Raw genomic sequence first — 17,609 nt, forward strand, 5'->3', positions numbered from 1 at the left:
ATGAAGAATTCCTGTATACCCTTTATCCAGCTGCCCCAAATGTATACCTTATATAACTAACATGATTTCAATATGTGAAAATTAACCCTGATACAATACTATTAACTGATCTGTGTAGACTTAATTCAGATTCCACTAGGTATCTTACTAATGTCCCTTTTCTGGTCCCAAATTCAACCTAGGATCACATATTCCTTCAGTTGCCATGACCCTTTACCCTCCTCCAATTAGTGTATTTTGTCTTTTGTGAGCTTGACACTTTTGAAAAGTACTGGCCAGTTAGTTTGTACAGTGTTCCTCACTTTGGGTTTGTCTGCTGTTTCCTCATAATTAAATTTAGGTCATGCAAAAACACTCTAAAAGCAGTGTTCCTTCTCAGTGTGTCCTGTTAGGAAGTATATGCTGTTGGTATGTCTCATTGTTGGTGATGTTAACCTTGATCTCCTGGTTAAGGTGGTGTCTGCTAGGTTTCTCTCTTGTAAAGTTACTGTTTTTTCTGCTTTGTAATTGTCTGCTGAAGTGATATTTTGAGACTGTAGATACCCTGACAATTTTGCCTGCAAGAGTTATTAATGTGGTGTTTGCCAGTAGGTGATTTTTTTCTTTCTTTCATTCCGTCTACATTAATTAGTTGGAATTTCACTGTAAGAAAACGCTGTCCACCTCTCCCTGTATTTAGTTATTCATGGATACTTACTTTATAGGTTGTAATCCGTTACTGTCATCATTTATTTTTTAGCTCATTTTATCCCAGATTCGGCCTTTGGAGAGCTCCTCGGGTTGGCCCCGTGTCACTTTTCTTTAATGAAAGGACACACAGCTAGAAAGTTTGATCTTTTCAAAAGTGGGCCATTACTTAACATAGATTCAACGTTTAGATTAAAAGTTTGGCAGAAAGGAGGATGTTTTCTGGAACTCTAATCTCTCTGCCTTTTCTCTACCTCATGTCTGACCTTTTTGGGCAGGAGACATCTGATCCTAGTCCACTCACTAACACAGATTTGGATAGAAGTTAATGTAGTGTGTGCCTTGAACCTTTAAAAATTCAGATTCTTTCAATTTTAGTTTCCTTCTGTAAGGGGCCTTATATTTGTTATTTGCAGCTGAACTCATTGAAAGGCAACTTTTTTTTTTTCCCTTGAAACCTCTTTCCTTCTACCTAAACAATCTTGATACCGACATACCCAATTTAAGTGCCATACCCATGCATCACGGCCATTCTTAATCTCTCTCTTCCTTTCCACTTCTGACTTCGGTCAGTCACCAAGTCCTGTTGAGTCCACCTTTAAATGGCTTTTATGTGATTCCTTTGTTCTTTGGTCCCACTTTGGTAGATCGCAAATAAGTAGGTGAGTAGTTTCCAGCAAGTTTCATTGTCTTTCGTCTCTGCCCCTTCCACTGCATAAGCGCCATAAACACCACTAGAATGATAAAAATCACAGTGTTCCTGTGGTTAAACATTTCCTTGGTTCCCTATTGTGTATGAGTAAGGTCTAGACTCCTCAGTGTGGCTTTTGAAGGTCCTGCACGCAGGCACATGGGCATCCTTCATTGTGGTTGCATTCTCATCCACTCAGCTCTAGCTGCTCTTGACTGCATACTGGTCCTCATCTATACTCTACATTACTCTACGTGCGCATGCATTTGGGCATCTGTTGTTTCCTCCATAGGGAATGTTCTTCCCCTCCCTTGCTGAAGTACTCATCCTGGGATCTAATTCAAATGTTGCTCCTTCAGTGCTCCCTTAGAATTTTATTTTTATTTTTTCAGTTTAGACTATTTAAAAAATACAGAGAAGAATAGAGAATAGGATCATTGTTACATACCTACCAGCTATTCATCTCCCTCAAACCCAAACATTTTGCTATATTTTCTCCTTTGTTTTATTTATTTATTTTATTTTTGGCTGTGTTGGGTCTTTATTGCTGCATGAAGGCTTTTTCTAGTTGCAGAGAGTGGGGATACTGTCGAGTTGTGGTAGGCAGGCTTCTCTTCGCAGTGGCTTCTCTTGTTGCAGAGCATGGGCTCTAGGGCACACGGGCTTCAGTAGTTGTGGCTCCTGGGCTCTAGAGCACAGACTCAGTAGCTGTGGCGCACAGCTGAGTTGCTCCCTGGCATGTGGGATCTTCCTGGAGCAGGGATCGAACCTGTGTTTCCTGCATTGGCAGGTGGATTCTTTACCGCTGGACCACCAGGGAAACCCCTCTCCTTCATTTTGTTTTATTTTGGTAAGAAATAAAACCCTATAGATTGAACTTAAGCTCTCTGTATGTTCCTCACTTTTTCTTCCCTCTTTCCCCAGATTTGAAGTGTATATTCGCCAGTTTTTACATTTCTGCTACATATGTATTTTTAAGTAATATAGTGCATTGATTTGCATCTTCCCCAAATTTATATGCTTCATTGTGTGCATCCTTTTGCAATTTGCTTGTTTTCACTCAATATTAATTTTATGACAGCCATATTTATGCATGTTGAACTTAGAGCTACATGTATAAATATGAATAATTTTCATAAAATTGTCTTCCTTTTATGAATGCATTAGATTTATTAACTCATTGTCTGTTTTTGGACACTTAGACTTTCACTGGTACAGAGGTGCTGCTGTGAACATCCTAGTACATTTTTTCGTGCACATTTTATTTATCTGGAGTGAAGTTGTGGGATCATAGGGTATGCTCGTCTTCCAGCTTTCTTATGTTTTGCCAAATTGCTGTTTTCTTCATATTCTTAGCAGTATCTGGTATGATGAGTTTTGATAATCTGTTAAATATGAAATGGTATCTTGTTTTAATGTTTGTCTTTGGTTACTAGTAAGATTGAGCATATTTTCTTGTGTTTACCGGCCATTTAGATTTCTTCTCTGAATTGCCATGTATCTTTTGTCTTTTTCTTTTGGTTTGTTAGTCGTTTAGTTATTGATTTTTTTTTTTTTTAGGCACTGCATATATTATGAAGCAGTATGTATTAGTAAATCCTTAGTTATAAGCATCAGATATAATTGCTTAGTGTTGCTTTATGGCATCTTTTGATGTCCAGAAATTAGTTTCAATGAAGCCTAATTTAAAAGTCTTTTTTTCCCCCTAGATTGTTTGTATTTTTTATGTCTTCTTTTAAAAATTCTACATTGCTTCAAGATCCAAAAAGTATTCTCTAGTATTTTCTTCCAAGAGTCTTTAAGTTATTTTCCCCTTATATTTAGGGCTTCAGTCTACTTGGCTTATTTTTGTTACTATAGTATTTTATACCGTGTCCATAATTGTTCTTACTGCATTGTATTACCTACCATTGTTTGCTTGTAAGTATTGCTTTTTCATTGAGCTGGGTGCTCCCTATGGGCAGAGACCAACTCTTGTTTTTTCAGTGCTTAGCTTCCGTCTCAGCCCACTTAAGAGAAGAAAAGGATGGAGTGGTCAGAAGATTAAAGATGTTTCCCCGCATTCCAAGGCCCTTAGAACTGTGGTAATTAATCTTTTAGGGGTGAGCCTTTTATTCTGTACAAAGCAGCTTTCTTTTTTCTTTCAAACAAGTTTTATTGAGGATATACCAGAAAAGTACCCATTAGAAGTATATAATTCAGCATCTTTAGTATATCTGGAGTTGTGTGGCTGTCACTACCATCTAATTCCACAGCATTTTTACCACCCCAGAAAGCAACCCTGTGTCTAATGGTAGACACTCCTTCTTCTGTAAGAATATATCCTCCTCTCTGTCCTGGCCGTTACTGATCTACTTTGTATCTCTATGATTTGCCTATCTGGGACATTTCCTATAACTGAAATAATACAATATCTTGCTTTTTGTGTTTTTAGCTTAGCATAATATTTTTAAGGTTTATTCATGTTGTAGCATGTATCAGTACTTTATTACTTTTTATGGCTAAATAATTGAATATTCCCTTGTGTGGATATACTGCATTTTTTAATCCATTCATCATCCCCACCATCCCCATTGTTGGACATGTGGGGATATTTCCACATTTTGGATATTATAAATGATGCTGCAGTTATCGTTCATGTACAGGTTTTTGTTTGAACACCTGTTTTCAATTCTTCTAGGTTTATGCCTAGGAATGAAAGTATTGAGTCATGTGATAATTGTACATTTAGCTTTTTGAGGAACTGACACTGTTTCTCAAAGAAGCTGTACCACTTTACATTCCCGCCAACAATGTATAAGCATTCCAATTTCTCTGCATCCTTACCAACTTTTGTTATTTATTTTCTGTCTTTTTCATTTTGACCCTCCTAGGTGGGTATGAAGTGATTTCTTGTGAAATATGATTTACATTTTTCTGATATCTAATGATGTTGAGCATCTTTTTATGTGCTAATTGGTTATTTGTACATCTTTTTTGGAGAAATGTCTATTCAGATCTTTTCCCCATTAAAAATTTGTCTTTTTATTTCTTCCTTCTAGTCTACATAGCTCTTGTTTCCTTTTCTTCTCTGTCTTTTTATGTTCCTGAGTTATGCGTTCTGTGTATATTCTTATTACAAGTTCTTTGTCAGACATATGATTCGCAGATATCGTCTCACCATCTGTAGATTGTCTTTTCCCTTTCTTAATGTTGTCTTCTGATGCACAAAAGGTTTTAGTTTCAATAGTCCCTATATTTTTAGTTGTTTCTTTCACTGAAAGAAACACTGACTTAATTGCCATATCTAATCAACTGTTGCCTTATCCAAGATCATGAAGATTTGCTCCTATGTTTTCTTATAAGAATTTTATGATTTTAGCTCTTACATATAAGTTTCTGATCCATTTTGAGTTAATTTTTCTATGTGGTGTGAGGTAGGGATCCAGTATCCTCCTTTTACATGTAGATGATCAGTTGTTCCAGCACCATTTGTTGAAAAGACTGTTCTTTATCTATTGATTTGTCTTGGCACCCTTGTCAAAAACCAACTGACCATAAATATAAAGTTAATTTCTAGACTTCTGGTTCTATTCCATTAATCTATACTTTTATCCTTATACCAGTGCTATGCTGTCTTGATTGTTGTAACAGCTTGACTTTTTGTAACATCAAGTTTGGTGTTTGTGCAAGTGTTTCTATGGTTGCTGGAAAAATTAAATAAGTACAGACCAGCAGAAATGCTCTGTTACTTGTGCAATGATAATAACCTCCCATCGAGGCCACTGCTGTCCTTATTCTTCTCAGTGATGGAGTAAGTATTAAAAATCTCCTCTCTTCCTCTTCATTTTATTAAGCTTTATGCGTGTGTGTGCGCGCATGCATGCTCTGACCTCTGTCACATACGCAACTTTACTTTGTAATTTCAGTAGTAGTCACACTTACAACCTCAGAGCGGGTCAGCAGGTCCTGTTTACTCTCCTGAGAGATGCTTGACATTGGTCAGAGTGCATTAACAGTGGTTTGGTGTGGAAGGCCTGTAATAGCGCTCATTGACATTGGACTTGCTGTCAGGGGAAGCATGGGTTTTAGAAGCTGTCATTAGCATTAATTGCCCCTAATGCACCATTATTTTTGACAGTAATGAGCTAAACAGGGAGGTTATTACTCTCAGCAGAAAGACTGCATTTCCTGGCGTTAAAACTTTTTGAGGTGTATGTGGCGTGCAGCACAGGCAAAGGAAGGACTGGTTGATTCACTGTAAAGCAGGCTTAGTGGCATTTAAAGTGGCTAAACAAGTCCCTTTCCTATTATAAAAAGACGAATCCTGCAGTGTTAGTTTGAAGGAAGGAGCAGCTAACCGACAGAGATCCTCCTCTGAACCCTTTACAACAGGGCTTTGGAAAAAGTTACGGTGATTTTTATTTCTCAGCTTGCTCCGAGAGTGTAGCATAAAAAAGCTTTTCTTTTAAATGTTTCCAGAGACCCATTTGCAGTAAGATTTTAGGGGCAGAAGGACTTGTTTTAAATTGTTCCCTATTTAAGAGCAGCATTATGCTTTCTGTGAAACACAGGAAGCTGTAACTTGGGGGGCCTTTTAAAATTAGGGCTGCGAGCAAACCCAAAAGGACTGGAGTCCACTGCAGTTTGCCCTTTCATCATTCCATGTCTGTGTTGTGAATGCTTTTAAGTCTTCCGAACAAACACACAGCCGAATCTTGATTAGCAGGCCTTAGTGACCATGTTATTATTGAAAGCTTATAGTCAGGATTCTGAGTAAAAACCCGCAAGTTGATGGCTTCCTTATCACTATAATTAGGGTACATTGAGGAACCTTATACAAATCTTTAAACATCTGTTTGTGTTTATCCATCTGTTGAAAGGGAGAGCGATTGTTTTTTTAAATTATATTTATTGGGTGGTACTTTTTAATACAAAACTGTTTATAAAGAAGAAAGTATTTTTCACACAGTGTCATTGCTCAGGTAAGCCCTATTAAAAAAAAAATAGGAGTGGAATATGCATGTAGTTTAAAAATTCAAAGTGTAAGAAAGTATGTAATGAAATATAAAAGCCTTCTCTCATCCCTTCTATCCAGTCTCTCTCCTTTAATAACAGTTAACTGTATTTACTTTGAAAAAGAAGAATGCCCATATCATTGAATTGTATGCACATTCTTTCTTATTTACACAAAAGCAATAATTCTATAAGCAGTTATATTCTTTGCTTTTGTTACAAAGTAGAGGCTCCCAGCTTACCCCTTGGGGTCTGTTCAGCTTCATGGCCTCCCCCTGTTCCCCACCCCCACGCTTCCCTGCCATAATTCAGCCAGTTGCCAGAACTCAGCGACAGGTGATGTTAAATATAATCCTGCCAATCAGTGGCCATGTATTCAAAAGTAGGAGATATATCTCTTATCTGTCCATAGATACCTACCATGTTCTTTTTAATTGCTTCAGAGTAAGTTGAAGTGTATGTGAATATCCCATTATTTATTTAACTAGTCTCCTGTTTATGAGAAAAAAAAAAAAAACTAGTCTCCTGTTTATGAACATTTAGGTGGGATGATGATTTTAAAAGCACATTTACAGATTAAATGAGTCTGTAAGAGAGTGAGAAGTGAAGAGGGAATTATCTAGTTAATGTTGATGAAGATTGCAGAGTAATTACCTATGAAAACAGATTATCTTTGTAGCATGGAGTGGTTGCTCAGGTTCTGCCTCTCCCTAAACTGGAGGCCTGCCTAAGCCCTCCTGCTGCCCATTTCCCTCCCCATCCAAGGGCTGCCGACTTGGGTCACCGATCCTCCTGCTGTGCTTCTGTAGCTCTTTGTTCCTCCCTCCACCAAAGCAGCAGCCCGCTCTGTCGTAATTTAGCTTTGCCTGTATGCTTCCCTCTAGGACAGGAAGTGCATCTCGCTGTCTCTGTCTGTCCCTGCACCTGGGTGCTCCAGATGCTCTTAGGGGTTGTGGGGAAGTGACCTCAGTGGGGTGTCTTGCTAATCAAAGCTCATTGACTACTTTGCTTGAGCCTTCCACTCCAGGTTTTCTCCAGATGAAAGTGCTGTCAGTGCCTCTCTGGATTGAGCTTTCTAATAGCAAAGTTGGCTCTGCTTCCGAGCCCTGTATGAGTTGTGAAGCTGTTTGCTCAGCAGAGCACCCAAGAGCCAAAGTAGAGGATTCTGGCTCTCTCCTTGGTGGTTTATTCAACTTGAAGACCAGCAGTTCCCCTCCCCCTACCATAATTCACCCTGTTGCCTAGATTCAGTAACAAACTATGATGCTAAATATATTTCTGCTAATAGGTGCCTTTGTATTCAAAAGTAGGAGATAATAATACCTTTATGGCCTTTGGTAATAAATCTTTTATTAGGGTTTTCTTTTTTTACTTTTTAAGCAAAATAGAACACCCCCCATTCAACCTGATAATTGAGGTTATTGTCACAAAATAGTTATTATGGAGGCAGGAGAGAGGCTGTTAAAAAGAATTACTTGATAGCTCTCTTTATCCCTTTTTAGTTTTTCTTCTTTGCCCTTGATTTGAGGCTGTCACACCTTCATAGTATGTTTGAGAAAAATGCTGAAGCTATGTTTCAGTTATTTGCCCAGACTTCTCTCTCTCTTCCTTCATCCCGACTTAGGCTGTAAACCAGTGGATTTGGCAAGGATTACCTTAAGCATTACATTCAAGTTTTTCAAATATTTGAAAGTCTCACAGATATGTTTACACATTAGAAGTGCTTTGGGATTGTGTGATTTGCACATTCTAACATTGATTTTAAATAAAAATTTTAAATAAAAAAGTTCCCCTGAGTAGACTTTTAGCGTGTTTTCTCTTTTGGAAATTTACATTTATTTGAATCTAATTTTTTTTTTAATTTCTTGTTTAATAGCATTGGTTAGCTCCTCTTTGTGAAAATGTTTATAAGGAATGTATAGAATTTAAACACTGAAAGAATCAAGAGGGATTGGTTATGCTTGTAACAAACTCCAAATCTCAGTGGCTTAGAATTGAGTACTTGTTAATTTAAATTATTTGAAGGTTACTACTTAAGGACTTTTTACCTCCCCCTTTTTTTTAAAGTACCTGTGAAAAAATCTACTTTGTTTCTTTTCATTTCTTTTTAAATATATACCATTCATCCAAAGCCAAAGAATGGAAGATGGGATAAGAATCAAGGAGTTACTTTTAGGCCTCTGTATTGTAGAGATGGAAATACTACCTAGCTGGGTTAGTTTTACTAAAATTATTGGAGATTCCTGTCCTAGGATTTTTTTTCATGCCTTGACTCACCAGTAAGAGAAAACGCTGGATATGTATGTTGATTACTGGCATATTCACCAGTTGACTTGGCAATTTTCTTCTGTGTTTCACCTTAGCTCAGAGTTAAGATTTCCACTGAAGTTGGCATCACAAATGTTGATCTCTCCACTGTGGATAAGGATCAAAGCATCGCCCCTAAAACAACACGGTAGGTGGGATGCCTCTTGGGCCCAGGGGGAACCTAGGCTTGAGCTGGGAGGACCATGCCAAGGCCCTGAGGCTCTCCAGCTGTCTTTGCCGTGTCGGCAGTGACTCAGCTTGTACTCCAAATTAAAGAGGCTGTTATTCTTCTGGGACTGCACCAGGGGTGCTGCTTGGCATCCAGACAAACTTGGGGTTTGTCTGTATTGGCGATCAGTCCCTGAACAAACTATTAACAGTCCACAATTTGGGAAGGAGCTCACCTCATAAGTCTGCGTCAGACTTATTCCCAAGCACACTATTTAGTTCAGATGATAATTAAAAAAAAAAAAAAAAACTTTATTGATGGAGGAAGCAGTGTATTAATTTATTTTCTGGTGTTATCTGTTTTTCCTCATAGTCTTAAACTTGCTTTTAGGGTCCTCATAGCCACATTCTGTGGCCCACAGTGGGTCTGAAATCAGTTGTATGTCTCATAGGTCCTTAGAGATGAGATGGCAGGTACCCAGTGCTAGGGCTGGGATTCCTTTCCTCCAGTCCATGGAGATCACTGATCAGTCACAGCATTGGTGATTGTGGAACTCAGCATCTTTTTTAGCACGCACTTCTAGGTCACCATTAGTAATTGATCAGAGTTGGTCTGGAACATTGTATGAAGCCCACTTCTTAGTTCTCTTCCAGATCCGTAGTAGAAGACCCATCTAGACCTCTGGGTAGAGTTCAGACCTCAAGTTTACTCAACTGGGGTGTCTGTAAATACCACAAAAATGAGGGGGACCGTCAAGGTCATTTTGAAAATGAGATGTTAGCCAGAGACTAGAAGCCAGGCATTCATTCCTTTTAAGTCATGTGAAAGGGCTAGGCTTTCTGTCTCTGGCTTGGATATTTTTATAGTGACATTAGAAATGAGAGCACTGTTGAGAACCCACTGAAATGATGTCTGTAAGAGTGCTTTCCAGAGTTTAATGCTCTATATAGATGAAGAGTTGGTATTACTCACAAGTAAATAAGCAGGAAATATGGCTAGTTGTGAGCTCTATAACCATTTGGATTGTTTTTTTTATCCCCCGGCCATCCTAACCTAAAATCCCCGGGGATAGCGGAGAAAAAAGTTTTCTCATCACTCCTGCCTTTGGGGAAAATGACCTTTTAAAGCTCAATTTCAGGCAGAAAAATAAATTGAAACAGTGTGAAAGGAAAAAAAATGCAGCATTAAAAAAAGAAAAAGCTGTCAGTAGCCCTCATTCTTTTGCATCTTCCACCTCCTGGTCTTTCAGCCATGCTCACATACGCTGCTAATGTCCATCCTGTTAATTTTTTTTTTTTATTTTTTTAATCTTTGTGGTTCTGCTAGCCCAGCTTTCCAGTTCGCCCAGGAGCCTCCAGTGGGGCGTGTGAGTCTCTCTGGTGCCTGGCTTGGTTGAATCCTTAGATCCTTGAAGTGAAAGCCTGGAGACTCACACATAGCATTTTCCCCAGACCGTGATGGAAGTTGATTCTGTGCTTTTTTCCGTCTTAGCTTTATCAGTCCCCTTTGCCCTCAGGCCGTAGACAGTTCTCCGCTCTGTCGACCCCAGAAATGTTACAACTGAGAGACAGAGTTGGGAGAGAGAGGATTAGGCAGTGAAGCGAAGTTGGTCTCCTTACCTCTGTTCTCAGAGATCTGTAGATCCTCTCTGAAGACTTACCATATAAATGTCTCTTTCAGGGTGACCTACCCAGCCAAAGCCAAGGGCACATTCATCGCGGACAGCCACCAGAACTTTGCCTTATTCTTCCAGCTGGTAGATGTGAACACTGGCGCTGAACTCACCCCTCACCAGGTCAGGAAAAAGCCCAGACAGTTCTCTTGTCCTGAAACCTTGATGTACACGATAGTTGTGTGGACGTGGTATTTAACACCGAGTCGAGAAAATTTTGAATTCCTGCTTTCAGGTCTTCACTCTGAAACCTCACAGTCCATCAGGTTTTCCCCTGTGACACTTTGCCCCTTTCATACTGGGTGTAACCCTGAACCTGGAATGCACTTTTCTTTTAGAGATTAGCTGGTAGAGAAAGATATTTAAGGCAGGTTAGCATTTAATTGAAGCTTTTTTCTTTCTCACTATAATAAAAACATATATTGAAATAATTTTGAAAAAAGGAAAACTTAGGCAGTGTACCCAAAGTATGTTTTGCTCTGGCCAAAGCAGATTTTCTATTTTGTAAGAATCTGAAAACTAGCACTTTTTCTTTTTTGGAGCCCCCCAGTTGGAAGTTCAGAATCTTAACCACTAGACCAACAGGGAAGTCCAAAAACAGCACTTTTTAACTTGTGCCTACTAAGTATGATGAAAGCAATAGGCTTCAGTTTTGTTTTCCATATGTAAAATAATGATTATTATTGAAAAGATTCTCAAACCATATCTTTTTCCCGGAGAATCTGATATGGCTTTTGTCCTCTCAGACTCCCTCCTTTCCTGCCTCTGTCTTCCCACTTGATTGGGAATAGCTGTTCTGCGCACTGCCTCATCCATGGTTGTATTGTAAAGAGAAATCCCTGAAATACTTTGAGTGTGGAAAAATAGGAAAGAACCTGGACCCTAGTGGCCTTGGCTTAGGTACTTTGTAGTAGTCCTTGATTTGGAGCTAGCAGACCTAAATCCACGCAGAGAGGCAGTGTCAGAACAGACCATGCAGGTGAGTGATTTACTTGTAAACCTTTTTGCTTTCTGTCTCTCCTGGCTGCAGCTGCTGCACTTGCGCCCAGGCCCAGAGTGGCTGCCCCTGGCACCACCGTCCCCGCCCTTCTCAGCTTCTCTCCCCTCCACCCCGTCTCCAGAGAGCTAGGTCAGCCCCACTTAGCTGTGACTATCGTTTCAACTCCTTAGCATCTCCCAGGTCCTCCTCAAAATGACACTTGCCAATGAAAGCCGAAGAGAAGAAAGAATGTGAAGAGAAGTCATTATTATACAAGACAAAATTGGTGGGATTAGGATTAGTGCAGGAGGAGCTAGTGAGGAAGTAAAACTTTAACTGAAGACTTGTCTCATCCAAGATCCTAGAAAGCCTGGCGTACAGACCTCCTAGGTAGAGATGGCATTTTGCGGGTGAGCCTGACTGCTTGCCTGTGCTTGGCTGTGACAGGAGGAAGATCATGCATCCAGGCTCCTAAATCCCATTCTTGGCCACAATCGCAGGAACCAGGAGGCTTCACAACTCTGGGTCTCTTTCCCTGAATACTTTGATGGTTGTTGTCTGTTGCCCAGGTGTAGAGTAATGAATGAGATTTAGATTTTTTTCTTGTGGATCCAGCACTAGCTCTGTGGCCACGGCAACTCATTTATTTAATCCTCTGTGCCTTATGATCTGTAAAATGGAACCAGTCTACTGGCTTTGTTGAATTCTCATTTGGAAACTTGTGAAAGCAAAGCTGAGTGAATATTAAGTTTTGCTGCATCTTATGTGCAGAAACCTTAGTTTCTTATGCCATTGGGGGGATAATGTGATTAGATTTATATCATCATGTTGATAAATGTTTGTTGACTAGATAGTGTATAGCAGGTACTATGCTAAATGCATTGTGTACTTTATTGTGAGTCTTCATACGGATACAACACGTGTAGAAGTTAAATCTGTCTTAAAGCTGAAGAAATCAAGGCTCAAGGAGGTTAAATAACTTGCTCAGCTCTTAAGTAGTGAAATCAGATCTGCCTGTCTTCAAGCCTGGGTTCTCTCTGACACTGGGCTGCCCTGCATGATGAGAACTCTGCCTTGCTATCCATCCCCATGCCTCCTCTCCTAAATCTTTAGCTGGAGGCACTAGGAAATTGAAAATGGGCTTCTTACAGTTTCACCTCATTTCCCTTCTTTTCACCCTCTAGTGAAGAAGTTAATTGGGCAGCAAAAGGCTGGCAGGAAGAGGAAATTACAGCCTCAGCAAAGGGCTTAAATCATTCACAAACTGGGCATTCAGCCTACGAGTCGTTGAGATTTGGCCGGACCCCTAAGTTAAATTTCTTGTACTCGCAAAAAGTACTCTGATCTCAGAGCTATAAGCAGGGTGGGGTGGCTGTTCCTCCTGCTTTCTCAGACAGGCCTGGCTGACCCCAGAACTCCCACTGGGACAGAAGAGCTGCCAGCCTGCTGCCTCAGGGATTTGGGCCCGGAGGGAGTTTTGAAATCATCAGATGAAAAGTTGCATTATTATTCCATCCAGACATTTGTCCGACTCCACAACCAGAAGACTGGCCAGGAAGTGGTGTTTGTCGCAGAGCCGGACAGCAAGAATGTGTACAAGTTTGAACTGGACACCTCTGAGAGAAAGCTCGAATTTGACTCTGCATCTGGCACCTACACTCTCTACTTGATCATCGGAGATGCAACTTTGAAGAACCCAATCCTGTGGAATGTGGTATGTGCCTCCTTGTATGTTCACCCAGACAAGAGTGGCCATGCCGCAGTCAGACAAAGATGGTCCCGCTCCAGGGTGTGGGCTCTCTACCCAGGCCTCTCCCATGCCACCCAGAGGCCCATAAATAAGTCCACATCTTGCTGGTCCCATTAGTAGTCTTAGGGGCGTGCACATGGCCTGGCTTGCATGTCATGGGGGCTTCATAAATAGTGATTGAGTGAATGAATGAATTATATAGATTTGCCCTAATGGGTTCTAGCACATTTCTTTAAAAGTTGTTGTACTTGAAGAAGATTTTCATATTACAGGCAAAAACACTGCAGGGGATACACAGATATAAGAGATAAAGGCTCTAGCTTTTGAGGTACAGTGTGCCCTTGCAGGGTAGGCTGGGGAGGGGCCTGAGATATGAAATCCAGTTCCAATTCACTATGGTGTGGACTAATGAATTGCAGGCTATTCTAATAACTATCTGGGATAACCAGGATAAACTAATAGCCTTCATCTGCATGGTGTGTTCATGGTTTACGTGGTGCATTTCACTTACATAACTCACTTTGGGCTGGTGGGGTGAGAGGAGACTTCTTAAAAGACATGACATTTGAGCCAAGGGTTGAAGAATTGCCGGGGTTTTTCAGGATTGTATCCGAGGGGCTGTTGGATGATCACTGGGGGACAGCCTCCAGGAAAGTTTGAGGTGCTTTTAGTAAGATATGAGTGGGTCCGCTTTGCTGGAGCACCTGAATCTGGTCAAGGGCAGGAGGCAGTGAGGTGGGGAAGGTAGCAGAGGCCAGATTCCAGGCCTTGAATGGTGGGTGGCTCCCTGTGCAAGACAAAGGGGCAGCTGCATTTTCTTGTGTTGTATTCAAAGCTCCTTTTCTTCTCGGATTTTGGGCTGCTTTTTGTATGAGAGCACATTTTCATTTCTTTTTCTTTTTTTTCTTTGTCTGAGACTAAATTATACTTCCCCAGGAGCAGTTTCTGATTGCTACCGTAACAGCCTGAGTACCAACTGGGATTTTTGTATTAAGCAGCTCTGTGGGGCTCACCAGACCAGTAGAAAATTGGAACTCTTGCTCTAAAAAGCATTTTCAACAAATACTTATTTTGTTCTTGAAATTTTTACTGCCTCAATTTGTTGGCTAATGGCTCAGAAGTGATTGGACTACTTGGAGCTCCTTTCAATCACAGTCCTGGATGGGAGTTGGGAGATACTGTCCTGCTGATGAGTTTCACCCCCTTCTCTGCCCCTGGGCCTTTGATCGCTGCTTTTGTTGTTTTAGGCTGATGTGGTCATCAGGTTCCCTGAAGATGATGTTCCGTCAACTGTCCTGTCCAAGAACATTTTCACCCCCAAACAGGAAATTCAGGTACATCCCAAAGGGCTTTTTCACTAAACACAGAGGAGAAATGGACACATGAGAGAGGGCAGCAGAGCCCCAGATACTGGCTGTGGTCCCCTTTTTAACCTGTTTATATGATATGTTGTAGCTTGGTCTTTGCCACCCTGTGGATCAGGCAGGGCAAATATTAGCCCCATCATGGAGCTTAAAAAAACAGGCTCAGATTGCCTGCTGGCCATTTCCCAGAAAGCAGATAGCTAGAGACAAAATCAGAACCTGAGTCTGTTTTTCCTAAGCATGCAGGAGGTTCAGTCCTCAGATCACTGCTTGAAGCCACAGCACAGATGGGTCTGGCTTTGCTCTTCCGTGTTCCTGCATAGACCAGGGCCGATGGGACCCACAGGTGGGCAGCTCAACTGGAGCACAGGGCTTTCATCCCCTAGGCCAGCCCTTGCTCTCTCCTGGGATTCACCTTCCTTGCACACAAATATTAGAAATCCCTGTCCAGCCCAGTACATGGGACTGTTGTGAGGCTCAAATAGTTCCCAGATAAGGAAAGAATAGATTTGAAAAGTTTCTAAAGCGTACAAAATGAGCACAATAATTGTTAAGCAGTTGGAGCCCTGGTTAAGGAAACTGAGTGGATCCACTCAGTGGACTGTTTTAGAGTCCTCAGAAATGATTATACTGCAGTAACAGGGAAATTCAACATCTGAAATAATGTTGAAGTGTTCCAAGCAGACTACTGACTCTTACTCCACTGTTAGAAAAAGGCCAAGGGCCCAAAAGGTAGAGTAGTAGGATTCTTTTTAAAATTCCTCCTGATGTTGCTATAGCATCATTTAAGAATGTAGAATGCAGTTAAACACTTTAAGGTATAACCATGATGACAAAGGGTGCTGACTGATTTTGTAGGGTGGGGTAGGCAGCAGGAGCTGCCCCAGGCCATGTTAGAAGTCCCTTCATGGCAGTGGCAGCAAAGAGGAGCTGAGGTTAAAAATTTGGGAATAGGAGTCTCACATGGAGCTGCCTTGTCATGGAGCTGGGTTGGCTGGACATTGGCAAGCAAGAAAAATTTCAAAATACACCAGTTAGCTAACTTAAGTCAGTTAGCAAAATAGGATGACACCACCCTGGGAACCCAGAAACATTGTGAAATCCATCGTCCTGCATGGGATGTGTCACCCCAGCCATCCAGATGCTTGGGTACCATCTTTGTTACCAGGCGGATGCCGCTTAATAGGTTGCATCCTCTAGCCTCTAAATGGCAATGCGTTTTGAAAGGGAAAAGAGACTTGGGCAGTTGTGAGCTGGGACTGGTGTAATGTCCCTGGAAGGAGACCAGTGGGAGCAGAAGCCAGTGTTGGGAAGAGGGAAAAGGCTAACTGGGTGCCCATGGCCAGGAAGTCTCAGCCTCTGGGAGGCATTTCCTTCTCTTGACTGTCATGAGGGTTTTGGCTCCTGGTATACATGGCAGCCCCCACTGGGAAGAGCACACGGTAGAATATTCCTGGTGTGTCTTCTTTTGGCAGCACCTGTTCCGCGAGCCTGAGAAGAGGCCCCCCACAGTGGTGTCCAATACATTCACTGCCCTGATCCTCTCGCCCCTGCTCCTGCTCTTTGCTCTGGTGAGTTGCTGTAATTAGCATGGGCAGCGTGTGTCTGGCGCCAGACTCCACAGATGTAGCCGTTCCAAAGGAGACTTTGTGCTCTGGCCTCAGCACAGCTCCAAAGGGGTCCAGCAACTGTGACATGAACCGATGGTCCAAAAATTTTAGAATAAATAAAATTACCTACTATAGGGGAGCTGCCAAAAAAGCTGATCCCTTAACAAGGGGAATAAGAAAGTACCTGGTAGCCATTATAAATGGTCAAAATATGGACACGGATGCTCCGTACGAATGTTCAGATGAAGCCAAGTGTGAAAAAGCAAGACCTGATGCTGATAGCTGTAGAAAAAATGAGTACAGAGGCTGTGCATTTCAACACTCTTTGGAGCACAAAACTATAAACAACCTAAAGTCCTCATAAAAGCAAGTGTTAAATAAATTATGGTACATCCACACAATGGAATAATATGTAGCTCGTTAAAACAATGGATAAATTTATGTACTTGTCAACTGATATGACAAGGTTGTTAAAAATGTCCTATTGAGTGAAGAAGGCAAGTGGTAGGATAGGGTGTTTAGTATCATCTTCTATGTTTAAAAACCTTAAAAAGGCATTAACTATTGGTGTTAGTCACCTCTAAGGCAACCCACTCCAGTTTTCTTGCCTGGAGAATTCCATGGACAGAGGAGCCTGGCGGGCTACAGTCGATGGGGTCACAAAGAGTCGGACATGACTGAGTGACTAATACTATAGTAAGGAGAAGGCCTTTTAGGGAGTACAGAGGAAGGACATTCTTACCATTTTAACATGCTATTTTAAGATTTTTTTTTAACCATCTCTTTTTCCCCTTGTCTCTTTAAAAACTATAAACATAGATGCAGATCCTTCAAGTTCAGAGAATTTTGAGAACCATATGGAAAACTCATTAGATCTTACTTTTGGAAAATTGCTGATGTTCCTAATGGTCTGATTTTAATAAAAGAATTATTTCTCAGTCAAAATCTGAAAGGCATGCCACAGGCTTTCAGAAACCAATCCTAGGCACCTGTTACTTTGAGTGATCAGAATTTCAAAAGGCAAAGAACCCATAGTGTGAGCGCACCTCCTCCCAGCTGCCAGTGGGTTTTTCATACCAAAACTTAGAGACATTAGCAGGGATGCCAGTTACTTCATCATCAATACAGTTTTGGACCTTTCAGTTTCATGGTTTCACCTGTTTTAAAATAGAAAAGTTTGCTGTCATTAAAAATGATTTTCAAGCACTTTTGTGAATAGGTATTGTAATGCCTTTCTAAAGAAAAAAAGGAAATGGTTTTTCCTTAGGACTTAGAATAGGGTGGTTGTCACTAGGAGAAATTCCCTGTCCTTCTAGTCTGTATGAATTTTGAAGCCCTTAGAGCTGTTTTTTGGATTAGCATGGCACAGTGTGGGTTGCCTCCCT

General features: G+C 41.0%; 1 protein-coding gene across 2 annotated transcripts in view; it reads left to right on the forward strand.

The window, feature by feature from the left end:
* The window catches only part of RPN2 (ribophorin II), a 50,922-nt gene that overhangs the window by 26,548 nt on the left and 6,765 nt on the right, over positions 1 to 17,609 (forward strand). For both annotated transcript variants that reach the window (XM_061127237.1, XM_061127238.1), the window contains exons 10-14: positions 8,737 to 8,828; positions 10,530 to 10,644; positions 13,020 to 13,214; positions 14,498 to 14,584; positions 16,090 to 16,185. In XM_061127237.1, the coding sequence (XP_060983220.1) occupies positions 8,737 to 8,828; positions 10,530 to 10,644; positions 13,020 to 13,214; positions 14,498 to 14,584; positions 16,090 to 16,185 (585 nt within the window). The remainder of the gene's footprint in view (positions 1 to 8,736; positions 8,829 to 10,529; positions 10,645 to 13,019; positions 13,215 to 14,497; positions 14,585 to 16,089; positions 16,186 to 17,609) is intronic.

The sequence above is a fragment of the Dama dama genome, chromosome 23, assembly GCF_033118175.1.
Source record: "Dama dama isolate Ldn47 chromosome 23, ASM3311817v1, whole genome shotgun sequence".
Lineage (NCBI taxonomy): Eukaryota > Metazoa > Chordata > Mammalia > Artiodactyla > Cervidae > Dama > Dama dama.